This window comes from Anoplophora glabripennis, unplaced genomic scaffold (genome assembly GCF_000390285.2).
Source record: "Anoplophora glabripennis isolate ALB-LARVAE unplaced genomic scaffold, Agla_2.0 scaffold44, whole genome shotgun sequence".
NCBI classification, from domain to species: Eukaryota; Metazoa; Arthropoda; class Insecta; order Coleoptera; family Cerambycidae; genus Anoplophora; species Anoplophora glabripennis.
Window position 1 is genome coordinate 1,232,583 of NW_019416229.1, and position 14,458 is coordinate 1,247,040.

The 14,458-nt window shown below is 31.0% G+C and overlaps 1 protein-coding gene across 1 annotated transcript; it reads right to left on the reverse strand.

The window, feature by feature from the left end:
- Positions 1 to 1,756: 1,756 nt before the first annotated feature.
- On the reverse strand, positions 1,757 to 13,180 carry LOC108917687 (facilitated trehalose transporter Tret1). Its single transcript, XM_018724420.1, has 2 exons — positions 13,018 to 13,180; positions 1,757 to 3,192 (listed from the first exon to the last, which is right to left on the reverse strand). Exons 1-2 carry the CDS (start codon positions 13,082 to 13,084, stop codon positions 1,853 to 1,855), a joined length of 1,407 nt encoding a protein of 468 aa, XP_018579936.1. The 5' UTR covers positions 13,085 to 13,180; the 3' UTR covers positions 1,757 to 1,852.
- Positions 13,181 to 14,458: the final 1,278 nt, after the last annotated feature.

Below are 14,458 nucleotides of genomic sequence, written 5' to 3' on the forward strand. Positions count from 1 at the left end.
TCTGTTTTTTTCAATAAACTGTTTTAAAAAATTCCTGTGTATTAAAACATATTTAAGTATAATATACAGGGTGTTTGTAAATAAGTGCGAAATATTTTAAGGGGGCGGTTGCCGACGTTATTTTATGAGAAAATGTTTATTTATTTTGGGTCGAAATATACTTCGTTTCCGAGATACAGTGTTAATTTATTAATTATTTCAAAGAGTTTTAAAGATATTACTTGAAATTTGATGGTCGTATTTTATTTAGAAATATTGACAGCGATCTACTAGATAATATATCAATAGAAATTAAAATTACATACAACTTGCAATAAAATATGTTTTATTTTTTTCCTCAAAAACGGCGCTTCCTACGAAAAAAATTGAAGAGACCAATTTCATTCAGAATTGATGGTGGATTCCTAAAAAAAATGATCCCTGAAATCAGGAAAAAGTCAGTGGCGTACCATTTCTTTTATTAAAAAAGTTGTGTCATTCTCGCACGAACGCCACTGGTACAAGTAGAAATATTCGGATCACCCCAAATAATGTACATTTATCCCTCCCAAGCGTTTTTCAAATTTCGAGTCAATATCTTTAAAACTTTGAAATAATTAATAAAAATAAATAAAAACTTAAAATTTAAAGATTTTGTATCTCGGAATCGAAGCTATTTCGACATACGTTTATATGAACTTTTTTTTTTCACAAACTAACTTCGACAACCACCCCCTAAAGTGTTTCGCACTTATTTACAAACACCTTGCATAATAAAAATTATATTTCTGCAAAAACAGTATTGTCGAACAAAACAAATTTGGAAATGGAAAGGAAGTTGCCAGTTACCATTACCTTTCATTTCCTTAGCCTCAGCTAGGAATCTTTGACCTCTTCTTGTTGTTCTCGGTCTAGGCTCTGTGGTTCTCCCTGATCTTCATTTCAGGTTGTCAATTAAATTTCGGTAAAATTAAAAATTACATATTAAAATAATAGGATCAAGATTACCTACATTAAAGCATGGCATTGGTGTGATTGGTGTAATTTTACACGTGTAGACGTAACGATTTGTTATTGTTCCTTGTAAATGAATCATTAATATTGGTGACGCCAAGATTTACGGAATTTTCGTTACCAGTACCAGCCTTGTAATGTTGGTTGCCTGAGCTCGGCGATTACGTGGCTTGTAAACATTTATCAAGGCTCTGTGTAACCTCTTTACAATTATGGCGGAAAATTTTTTATTTTTTGAATTTCGTTCTTCGTTTCCTATCCAACTATGTTACAATTAGAGAAAAACTGACAATATCGGCATATTGAGAGGATTCAATACATAAGATTGTGTTTCTTCAAAATGGGAGGAAATCCTTCAAAACCAATTCCCCCTCTACTTCATTGCTCTGTTTATCAGAATTAAATTTCCCAAAAATTGTTATTTACTCATTAGTAGTTTAACATTAAAAAATATTTAAAAATATATCCCTTGTCTACCACATCTGTAGAAATCTAGTTGATTTAAAAAATAATTAAATAAATTTTTTATGATTCAGGGTTGTTTTCTATAATCATTGAAATTACATTCAATATTTGAGATTTTCTCTAAACTCCACAAGTAGTATAAAGAGATTAATACGTTAAATATTATAACTAAATATACTGCAATTTTACGCACACAGCAGTTGCTGAATTAGAGTTACTGTTCTTTAAAGTATGTATATAAATGATAACCAATATATCGCACTACCCTAAAGCATCTCTAAAAATAAAACAATATATGTACATAGTAAAAAAATAATTTTTTAACAAAATGGAAACATGGATACTGCAAGTTTAGATCACTATTAGTTGCACACATTGTCATACATTTACAAATCTATGCTGAATCTACAGATTTTCGCGGCGCTTTTTGCCCTTTGAGTATAAACTGGATTTCCTCCAAGGTTTTACCCTTAGTTTCCGGAATGAATAAAGCTGTGAATAATGCCGCGAAGAAACAAGATATAGAGAATATGTAGAATGGATACTCCATGCCATAACTGTCTTTCAGCTTTTGATAAATTAACAAAGAAAGAAGAGAGGAAGTGACGTACATGCCATCAGCTATAGTCATCCCCATGGCCTTCATCTTGGCTGGGAACAGTTCGGCTGTTAAAACTATAGGCACCATACCTAATCCCAACTTGAACACACAAGCGTACAACATTACTGACACTATTGGTATCCAACTGATGGCAGCTACATTATATTCCATGTTTTTCAAGGTGAAGTATATTGCTATAACTAACAGACATAATCCTGTAAGTATGCTAGAAAGAATCAATAAAGTCCTCCTTCCAAACTTGTCTATGCATATTGAAGCAATGCTTGCAGCTACGAGCATAATAACGGCAAATAAAATAGCCGCGATGGAATTGGCCATGTATATGGAACCCGCAGCCTCGAGTATGACGTGCATGTTCATGAAAAGGACGCTGATGCTACTAAAATGTTGCGCCCAGTTCAAGATGGCCATGATCAAGATGGCCCTGCGATTACTGGGAACCATAATAAGGTCTTGCGGTTTCCCTCTTTCAGTGACCTGTCTCTGCACAGCTGCCTTGATATCTTCCAATTCTTTCTCTACGTTCTGGTTTGGCCTAAACCACTGCAGAGATTTCCTAGCTTCCTCCGGTTTGTTCTTGTACAGCAAATAATACGGAGATTCTGGCATGAAGGGGAACACTATCAGCTCTATGGACACCAAGGCTCCGCCAATTACGCAGTGAGCGTAGAATGGCACGAATGGGGCGACAGAATAGATTATCAACACTCCGATCAGCATCATTAAGTAGATTATGCTGGAAAGGAATCCTCTGATCTTCTGATCGGCTATCTCTGCTACGTACATCGGAGCAGCGACGAAAGCCATATTACCAGCCGCGCCAGAAAAGGCTCTGGCAGCGAATATGTATTCCACTCTTGGTGCCAAGGCTGTTACTAACCAAACAAGGAGAGTAACGAATGAAGAGAGTAGTAGGGATCGCTTTCTTCCGATTCGGTCTACGAAGAAGATGGTTAGGCTTAATCCGGAGAAGGAACCTAACATCAGCAGGGTTTCTAGCCATTCTGTTTGAGCTGGTGTTACTTCAACCGGACTATTTGGACCCAGGAGGATGGGTATGACTGGGGCGGTCCAACCGTATTGCATGCCATCACTGATTGCCGCCAATGTTCCTAGAAAAAAAAAACGTGATTGGGATTATCAATAGGTTTTACTTAGTATTTATACACATTTTTTTCATTATAAGTAAACAATCATAAAGATGGACACAGAATATTTTAAGCAAGATTTACAAAAAGATCTGTTTTAAAGCAATGCATGTTTATAATCGAATGAAATACCCAAAATCAAGTTTTATTTGTTACTGCGATGAAATTATAATCCATATACTACGTCAGATACCTAAAATGTCACATTGTGGGTGACCTCACAGACAAATGGTTACCTTGTCTTATGAATTCATCTAAAATAAAAGATGTAACTTGTAAACATTAAATATTGACAACGCTTGTTGTTTTAGTTTTATCTGCTTACAATCCCCTTTAAAAATATAATATGAAAAGAGCAAGAAAAGGTTTAACTTGCTCTCTGTAAGTTATGTGTATATTAATTGTGTATATTAATTTTATTTCAATATCATCGAATTTTACGTAAGATACACAAAAAAATGTCTTGTAAAATGTGTAATATTAGTTGGTCCATATTTTTTTAGCACCCAAAGACTACTTCTAAATAATTTACAATATACAAAAATTGTCTTAGAAAATCTATGAACTTTTGAGAATTTATTTGTATTTATTTAATGTAAGTATGTGTAGTCTGTAGCAAAACAGAAAGTGAATATATTTATTAATAATAATAATAATAACACTTTATTTGTCCAACAGTATAACCATTTACAGAACAAACAATCATTTAGAACCATTTTCCATTAAACAAAATTATACTAGTTAAATACCATACAATTATACCATACCAAAAACAAATTATATAAATCATATCATATTTTTTTATACAGGGTGGCATAAAAGTATAGGAACCCCAAAAAATCTCGCGAGATATGCATTTTCCGGAAAAATCAAATATAGGCAAATTTAGGATTTTTCCGTGGCTATTCAATGACGATCATGCCATGACCACTGACCGCTGATCACGTGGTCATTATGGGGTCAAGACCATTTTTTTAAATGGGAACCCTCCTTGACCCCGGAAATGGAAAGAGCGGAAAATTTTACGTTCAGATATGACCTTGACCATTTCAAAAATTTCAAAATGACGGTGAAATCAAGATGGCGGATGAAATTATCACCAAATTTTGTATACAGAGATTTTCGAGGTCGCTGATCACGAATAAGAGATTTTCAAATTTCAAGATGGCGGATCCAAGATGGTGGATGGGGTTTTTTAAAATTAATCAATGGGGACCAAATTTGATATACGGGGGTTTTGGAGGTTACTGACCCTATATTCGTGATCAGTAAACCCAAAAACGGTCGTATACCATCTTTGATGCAAATCGACTGATTTTCAAAAAAAAATCGGAAGCCATCTTGAATCCGTCATCTTGAATTTTGCAAATTTGACATCGGATTCGTGATCAGCAATCCTAAAAACCTCCGTATACAACGTTTGGTGCAAATCGGCTGATTTTCGAAAAACTCGTCCGCCATATTGGATCTGCCATCTTGATTTTTTAAATCCGACCTCGAATTTGTGATCAACGACTTCGAAAACATCCGTATACAAAATTTGGTAACAACACACCTAAAAAGGTATCTTTAATAATAAACTACAAATTTCTTTAAAAGCAATTGTTTCTTATGAAGAAATATTTATTTAATTTGATCATATATCTTTATTTCAGTATTACTCATGTATTTGGAACAATTTTATTTTATGTTTAGAAAATGTATTAGAATCAAAGATACATCCTAAATTTAAACATATAATATAATGTATTAAAACATAGTAAATTATAATGTAAAAACAAATCAATTTCTTTAAAACAATCATGATTTAAGGTTGCATCAACATTTTGGTTATTTTAATTTAAATGAACTTATTTAAAACAAATAAATCATAAGTCCAAATTAAAACACTTATTTTATCAAAGGAATAATAGTATTTATTGACATAAAACTATCATATCGTTAAATTTTCAGATAAACTGCATTTAAAGATGTGGTATAGTTGATTTTAGTATATTGTTTCAATTCAAAACTATCATATTTTTAAAACTACGGCGAAAAGCGTGGATTAACTTTCAGCGACAGCCAAAGGCATTTAGACTTTTAACTTCTACCACATGCAGTTACTCGTCTCGTATGTGTTTTATAACTTGCAGTGTAGTGTGAGTGTGTATGGTGTATAGTCTGTGGTGTACTGTACTGTGTAGTACATCGTAGGAGTGTGTAATGTAGTCTTAGACAAGAACAAGACTACTTAGAACATTTAACTGCTTCTGATTATGGTGTTAAGGAAAATTGCATTTTCATTGAACTGGATGACTTTCACATATATAAAAATATTAGTTGTGATTTAATGCATAACCTTTTCGAAGGAATCCATCGTTATGAAATGGCGAAAATTATTAACAATTTATTAACTAATAAATATTTTACATTAAGCTACATTACTAAATGCTCGAATTAAGTATAACTCTTATATGTATAAATAAAAACATTCCTCCAAACATTAAGTATGCATGAACAAATTAGAAACGGTTATATTACTGTCATCTTCATGCTTTTCCCAGAAAATGATAAAACATGGTTACTATATACTTAATTTTATTAGAAATAATCGAAATGTTATTTTTGTCTATCTTTAATGATGAATCCAATGATTTTTTAAAATGTCTTATTGAAGACCATCACCTAATGTGTTTAAAACTATTTAAAGAAAATTTAAAGCCTAAATTTAATTTTTTGCTTCACTACCCAAATATAATAAAGAAACCTGGACCTGTAATACATGTTATCTCCATTAGATACGACGTAAAACATAAAGATTTAAAATATTTAGCTACCCTTATTACATGTAGAAAAAATGTACATTTTTCACTTTGTGTGCGGACGCAGCTTAAATTATCGTATAGAATTTTATCACAAAAGGACTAATAGACACGTTTGAACATGGACCAATTCAAAATTTAATAAAAGGAGACGTTATCCTTCCATCTAATTCAGAAATTTCATCTTCAAGTTTTTGCGTGCCATGGTTAAAAATTAATGGTATTTTTTACAAAATCAAGTCTTGTGTTTTATTAGGTATCCTAATCCTTCTTTCGGTATAATAGAAAACATCATTATTAATGAAGACAACAATACAATAATTTGTTTTCATTTCTATTTATTAATTACCTTAAATTATGATTTGCATCATAGTGCTTATTCTGTGAAGATCTCTGAAAATTTTGTAACGGTAGACATTAAAACTTTAGGAACAGTTAAACCTACCGTATTTCACACTGTCTCGGAAAAATTATTTATATTTTTGTGAATGTTATTTTATACATAAACAGCTAAGGAACATTAATTCTTAAAATTATTTCTTATATTTGTAATGTTTTGTGTATACGTTTATTTAAGAAAAAATACATTCTATCCAAACATACTCATACATTTATTTTAACCTTACCCTATCTTTCCTAAAAAAGTTCCAAATTTTTATTCCAAAGAACTATTTTATTTAATTCAGGAAAGTTATAGTCTCATATCAAATAAAACCATTTATTTATATTTAAAAAACAATAATTTTCTTTCAAACATATATTTTGTTTTGTTAGAACAAATGTAATGTTATATTAATTTTATAGTATTTTTAAAATAAAATTACAAATGTTTTCTCTAAACCAATGAAAAATTTGAGTCAACAATATGTACTACATTATTTCAATACATAAATATTTTTCATGTGAAGCGTTTATTATTTAATTGAAATAAATATTTTAAAGAAATAATATTCTTTGTTCAAATACATGTTTGCATTGCGGATATGGGAAGATATTATTTGTTTAGTTTAAATTTTACTGCATTGAATTAAACAATTATTTTTATGTGTGAATAGGTTAACTTTCAAAAATTCTATCCGTCATCTTAATTTCGCCGCCATTTTGAAATTTTTGAAATGGTCAAGGTTATATCTGAACGTAAAGGGGGGTTCCCATTTAAAAAAATCATCTTGACCCCATAATAACCACGTGGTCAGTGGTGATAGCATGGCCACCATTGAATAACCGGGGAAAAATACTAATTTTCCCTATATTTGGTTTTTCCGGAAAATGCATATCTCGCGAGATTTTTTGGGGTTCCCTTACTTTTATGCCACCCTGTATAAATTATTATTATCAAAAAATTGTAGTGTAATTGTTTTTCCATCAAAGCAACATTTTGTTAAAAGCTCTGATGAACTTTTTAATTTACTTTACGAGTGACTGTAGTTCCCTTATGACGCATTTAATAGGGTACGAAAATTTTAAGTTAACGAGTTACAATTATTAAACTTCAAAAGTCAACTTAATAAGTTTTTCTGACCAGTATAAACTATTATTCGTTTTTTTTTTAATAATTATATAAAACACATACTCGATAAATAAAATAAACCTTACCGGCAACTACTGAAACTACCTGGGTTAGAACACCCCTAAAAGTAAAAGGCACCTCTACATCCTCTACACTGTTCCGCGCGGTCATAATTCTGTCTTAAAACTAACTAGTGCCAAAGTGTTCCGGCATGTTTTACCACCATTAATTGAAATTGAAAACCTTTTATTTTGTTATCGTTGATTAGCAGGCGCTTGCAAAAATTATGATTTAGCGTCAAGTCAGCGCGGTCGTTTCCTATAATATTCATCAAGAAAGGGGGATTTTTATAATGTCCTTACAAGTTTATTGTCAGAGATCAATTTAGTTGATAAACATTTCCGAATAAATATTAACAATTCAAATTTAAAAACTGCCATTATACACGTGTTTGGAAACAAGGTGAGGTACATGAAATATTTGGATATGTTTCGTTCAGTGAAAGTTTACAAAAAAGAAAACAATATATTCTGCAACCAATATTTATATGAACCTAGTTGCTCAAACGATTTTTAAAATATGGTTTTTTAAAAATTACCCAAAAGATGAGTTTTATTTTATATTTCTAGGAGTATTTATTATAAGAATGGCGCATTCAAATAGAATACAATTTCCAAAAACCACTTGTGCACTTAAGGGCGCCATATTCTTTAAATAGTGTTTTCCACAAAGACAACTAATTTCAAACAATTAATAACTGAATAATCTAAAGCTTATCAAATAATAGGAATGTTATGTCATGCCATCTGGATATTTTCAAAGACGCCGCAGTAAAACGAATAAACGGTGCAAAAAACGATCAAACCATCAAAGTTTTAGGTACTGAAATCTACGAAAATACTAACTTTTGTATATACAACTCCACATGTAAATATTCTTATAACATTCACTTTCTTAGTCCTACATATAAAATTGTTTACTTCTATTTATAAGTACGTGAAAATAATTCTTAAAATGTGGGCTTAGGATAACAGCAAACGCATGTTTTACAAACTCATTTTTTTTTAGTTACTATTTTATTTGAGTAAATTTAAACAGTAACAATGAATAAACAGAACATCAAGGATTTTATTTTTGTGCTTACTTTTGTTCTGTACGTTTTACTTTTCAAGATTTCAGTACCTAAAAATGCCAGAAATTTGACTATTTCTCAGCCAGGGATATGGCCACCTTAAGGCCGGATATTTTACTTAAAGTACATAGTAGATATCAAAATTTCATAAGAAGTTTTTTAAAATAAATTTTTCAAAAGAAAATGTTAAGTTGACAGTTAGTGGTTTAAGCATAAAAAAGTTATGGGGTGTTCAAAGGATTGAAGATTAAAAGAAAAACACCCTGTGTTCATTTTCTTACATATTCCAATATACGTTACACCCAGACAAATAAAGATGCACGCCAACTAAGTCTTGAGCTTAAGCTGCTTTTAAAGAAAAAAATTGTTATTTGATACAACCCGGGTTTTTCACTAGGTAGTAGGGTTTCTGGTCGAGACTTCTCGAAGCGAAAATTCCCGGGAAATCTGGCCTTACTTGAGACGAGAAAAAAGTGTCGAGAAATCGAGAAATTTAAAAATCACGCGCGTCTTAAGTTCTTGACTGGAGTTCGTTTCGTTCATGCGTTCAATTCGTTTCTTGACAAATTACTGAGCGGTTAAAGTGGTTTCTCTATCAGCTCATGATTTATTTATTTTAAGTTTTTAAGGCTTTAGTTTACTTTGATTATTCTTATTTTTTTAATGTACCTAGTTATAAGTCTGTGTAGAAATTTTATTATAAGCAGATACCTAATGTTGATGTTGATTGTGAAAATATTTAGTTCCTGTTCCTTTAGTTGATTAATTTATTTTTGTTTTGTTAATTAAAAGATTGTGATTATAAGTGATAAATTAATAGGAAGAACGCTTCTGTATCTTTAAATTAAAGCTTTTTTTAAGATTTCTTCGGTTAAATTCCTTATTTACTATTTATTTAATTAAAATACTGCATGATTAATGATTATTAATAATTATTATTGGAAGAAAGCTACGATTCAAAAACATTGAAATAAACATAAGTATATTGAAAGTGTTTAATAAAAAAACAAGTTAAAGGTTTTTAAGAAAAAACTCAAAGTTTAATTTAGTTTTGTTAGTAGAAGTAGAAACATAAGTAATTAATAAAAATACTGAATAAATAATAAATGTTAATGATGATTGTTAAGTATAATAGCATGTTTATATTTCGCATTGCAATACCAAAATTATGACTTTTTAAAGTTTTAGAAATTTCTCGAGAATTCGAGAATTCTCGGAAATTCTTAGTCGAGAATTCTCGAGACCCGAGAAAAAAAGTAGGCCGAGAAATCAGAAACCCTACTAGGTAGGTATATTTACCGGATTTCATGAAAAACGCTGCAAGCTGTAATATTTAGTTCAATTTTCAGTCCAGTCTAGTCCAAAAGTAGACAAAATATTATATTTTATAATATTTTACAGTTCCGCCAAATTTGTCAAGTGTGTCATGAAAACAATAAAAAAGAACAACACACTTGGAGATAAATATCATTCAAGGTGGAAACACCATTTACAGACGTATCTACATTTAATTTTATATTAAATTTTATATTACGAAATTAATAAAAAACTCATCCATGTCAGTGCATCGAAAAATTAAATTACCTATTATACAACGTTAGTTTTAACAAAATATTGAGACATGTTGCCTCAACAGGCCTTTGTACACATCTGGCTTTTTACTTGACTTGCAGGGTGCAGAGAGTATAGAAAGTAGATATTTGTTTTATGTTGCTATACAGGGTTCTTCACAGTAAGTCGCCTATTCAACGTTTCAGAGAAACCAAAGATAATATGACCCTGAACTTTTGTATACGGGGGTTATTAGATATGCTTTCTCCAATGAAAATAATGCCATCAACCTAGCACTTTTGGTTATACCGGAAGAAGCTGTCAACTTCGTACTTTTAAATGGAACTCCCTATATATAATTGCATTATCGACAAGATAAATTGAATATAAGTCAAAAATGTTAAAGTTTCCCTGTACCTAAATCTAACATTTTTCGAGATAATCGACATTCTATAAAAATTTTCAGGCGTTTCGAATATTCCTTATATATTCCTTCGTCCTGGAAGCTTTCACTTGCTTTTCGGTACACACAAAGAACATAAGATGCACTAACTTCCACTATCAAAATTACCTGAAAAAAATTATACTAAGTACTGAAAACTTCAAACCGATAAAACTTTTTAAATTCAAATGGAATACCACGCATTTACCATACCATATAGTAGAAAATCTAATTCTCTTTTCATCGATATAGCCATTGAAGGGGTTACTATTTCGATTTCCTCAGATATTTGCAGTTTTCTTTTATTCCCAAAAATATTACAATAAAAATATCATCAAATGTGCCTTGAAAGCCAAATATTGGTATGTACTGTCATTCAGATTTTACAAGTATGAAGTATTTTGAATTTATTTTATACCCATGAATTAGAATTATTAACTGTATTTGTATGATTTGGGATTTTGCAAGTAAAACGAAATAATTAATAAAATGATTTCGGTTGGTTGCCTTAGATTTTTCCTCTAATTTTTAATGTTGTAACAATTTTTAAAGAATAACAAACATAAATAATTTAAAATAACTAATAAGTGCATTATTAGAAAATTTTATGATGTTTGGAAAGAAGCCGACTGGAGAAAGAATACAAATTAAAATTGTGGTTATTTTACATATCATTGTGTTCTTAATGTACCCATTTTATTGTAGTTGCAGTTGCTAATAATAGTATCCCATTGGCAGAACATCTTACTAGTTTTTGTAAATATATTCCCTCATTATTTAAAACGCAACAAACGAGAAAACACGCATTTTATTAATATAATTATGAAAACAAATGTATTTCAATGTTCTACAGAGAACGATATTGTATATAGCTCGCCTATTTCATTCGAGTTCAATTCCTCAAATGTTGCAAAACACCAATTCATAGAAATGCAGCTAATAATTCTGATTCATGGTGAATGTCGCATTGATATAAAATAAATTCAAAATATCTTCTTTAGAATAATTATTTTGCTTTTTTCTTGTCGAGCAAATACTTGATACTTGAAGAATACTGACAATGCCAATATTTGTCGTTTAAGGCATATTTGATGATATTTTTAAAGAAATATTCTTGAGAATGGAAGAAAAGATCAAATATCTGAGAAAATCGAAACTGTAACCACTACAATATACATATCGGTGAAAAGAGAATTTGATTTTCTGTAATATGGTACAAAATTACAGGGTGTTTCATTTGATTTTAAAGAGTTTTGTCGGATTTATGTTTTCAAAATGTAACGTAAAAAATAGTTCACTTGGTATAATTTTCTTCAGATGATTTTGATAGCAGAAGGTAGTGCATCTTCTGTTCTTTACACAAAGAACATAAGATGCACACGTTCCAAAAAGCAAGTGTAAGCTTCCAGGACGAACAAAGATAGGAATTTTCAAAACGCCTGTCAATTTTTTTTATGATATGTCGATTACCTCGAAAACAGTTAGATTTAAGTACAGGGAAGCTTTAATATTTTTGACTGATTTTTAATATTTATCGATAATGCAATAATTGATATATAGGGTGTTCCATTTAAAATAAACAAGTAAATGGCTACTTCCGGTATAACTAGAAGTGCTACGTTGATGGCATTATGTTCATCGAAGAGAACATATCTGATAACCTCCGTATACAAAATTTCAGACATATTATCTTTGGTTTCTCGAATAGATCTATTACCGTGAAGACCCTGTATACCTACATACAGTTGGATTCAGGAAAATATATACATTATTCCATTTCCGATCTGGTTACCATGCTGTTGGTACAGTTTTCTTAACGTTTCGACAGCCATCTCGCTCTCTTCTTTAGATTCAGAATTTCTTTTGAAGAAGAGAGCCACACGTCTCGAAACGTTAGGCAGCCTAAACGGACGACGTGATAACTGGCCCGGAAATTGTTCAAACACCTGCAACTGTCGTGGAAACCTACAAACCAAGCCACATAAATTGTTCCATAAAAAAAACTTTTCAAGGCCTTGAAAAATATAGTAATGAGTAGGTACCACTTTGTAGTAGTAGCTTGCGGCGTTTTTTACGAGCCATTCAGTCATAATAAAGTCAATTTATGTTCTTTTGTTCTATCGGATTCTTGTCAAGACAAATATCTGTTTCATCCGGTGTATTATTCATACTAGTAAAATAATTATTACTTAATTGAAATTAAATCTATAAATGAAATTACATAATATATTCATCTTTTATTCTTTGGGCATTTTGATTAAAAAGTTAGGAGTTGTACGACAATATACGTTTATAAATGTTCTAACTTTAGAAAAAAAAACCGTAAAAATGAAATTCTTAAATCACTCACCTGCCAGAACTGCCACTATCTGAGGCAAAGTCCTTTTGACGAGGGCTCCGACACTTTCCACAGTCATTTTGGGACTTTTTTTAATAAGTGATGTTAAGCAGTGCCTTGGCGACACCACGCAATGGCAAGTCGGCGGACAATTGGCAGCAAGTAGTATCCTCTATTAATAGATCGGGCATTAAATATAATAACCTTTTCTGATACTCATCAGTGAATTGTGATGGATTAACTATCTAAATTTGCGAAGCAACAAAAGTTTGTTTAAACGGCATTGTATAGAGCACGTATTCAAACCCACTATTGTCAAAATAAATATGCTATAATATATCAAGAAACATAGAAATGTCAGAACGAAGTTAATAAAGCTTAACTGTTTTTTACAAAGCAACTGTTGTTAGAGCACGTATTTATATTATTTAAATAAAAATATGTTCGTTTTCTTGGCTTACGACATCTTTTATTCGTAAAAAAAATAATCTTACTACAATAATATAAGTTAATCTCTGAATAATTATTATATTTGACAAATTGGAATCGAGTTTCTTGCTTTAATTTTTTTTTATCAATTTAAGTTATGATCATGAAATATACAGTGTGTCCGAACGTGTCTCCATCGCAGGCGAAGTAGGTTCTTGGAAATATGGTCGATGATCTTATTTATTTTTGCCTTTCTCGCTCTGGCGTGGTAAGGATTTGCAAGCTTTCTGCAGAGTCTAGTTACATTAAATATGTTTTAGGCTTTGTGGTCTTCTGTGAGTGCCTGAAAAAATGGAAGCCTTTGAGAGCTTGTACAGGCCTCATGTGAGGAAGAAATTGTAAAAATTTTGAATGTTGTGGAATATTAAAAACATGAATTTATGGAAAAATATTGATTTACAATAAAAGTATTAGATTTGTATAGAGCTTTACATAATGCAACCTTAAATTTTGTGTCGTACTACACGCACAGGTCAGGTTCCGGACCTTGTTACTAAACTGTAACCATCAGGGGCGTTCAATCACAGTCCTTGGTGGGACGCAGAGATGGGACTAGGGTTTGGAAATTGACTTTTCTAAATTTCTCTTTGGATTGTAGTCCCCTGGAATGGCTGATGAGCTTACAATCAGAAGTAATCAGTTCGAATTTTGCATTCTTCGGAGACATTTTTATTTTCCGACTGCTTCAGTATTTAGGGCCGTTGGAAGCTTAATTCATTCCTTTTAATGATTTAAACCAATGTACTTCTATTAAAAAGTATCTACTGATACATAGGCTTCTGATTGTAGTACCGTAAAATTAAATTCACAAACGTATATCCCTGTAGACGATAAGTTTTCTTTTTTGAATTGATCTAAATCATAAAAAATATTTAATTCAATTCCAAATTTAGCAAAGAAGTAAAGTTTAATGGGGTCATTCAGTAAATTTTCAAAAACGTTCTTATTTTGTATACACAAAGTA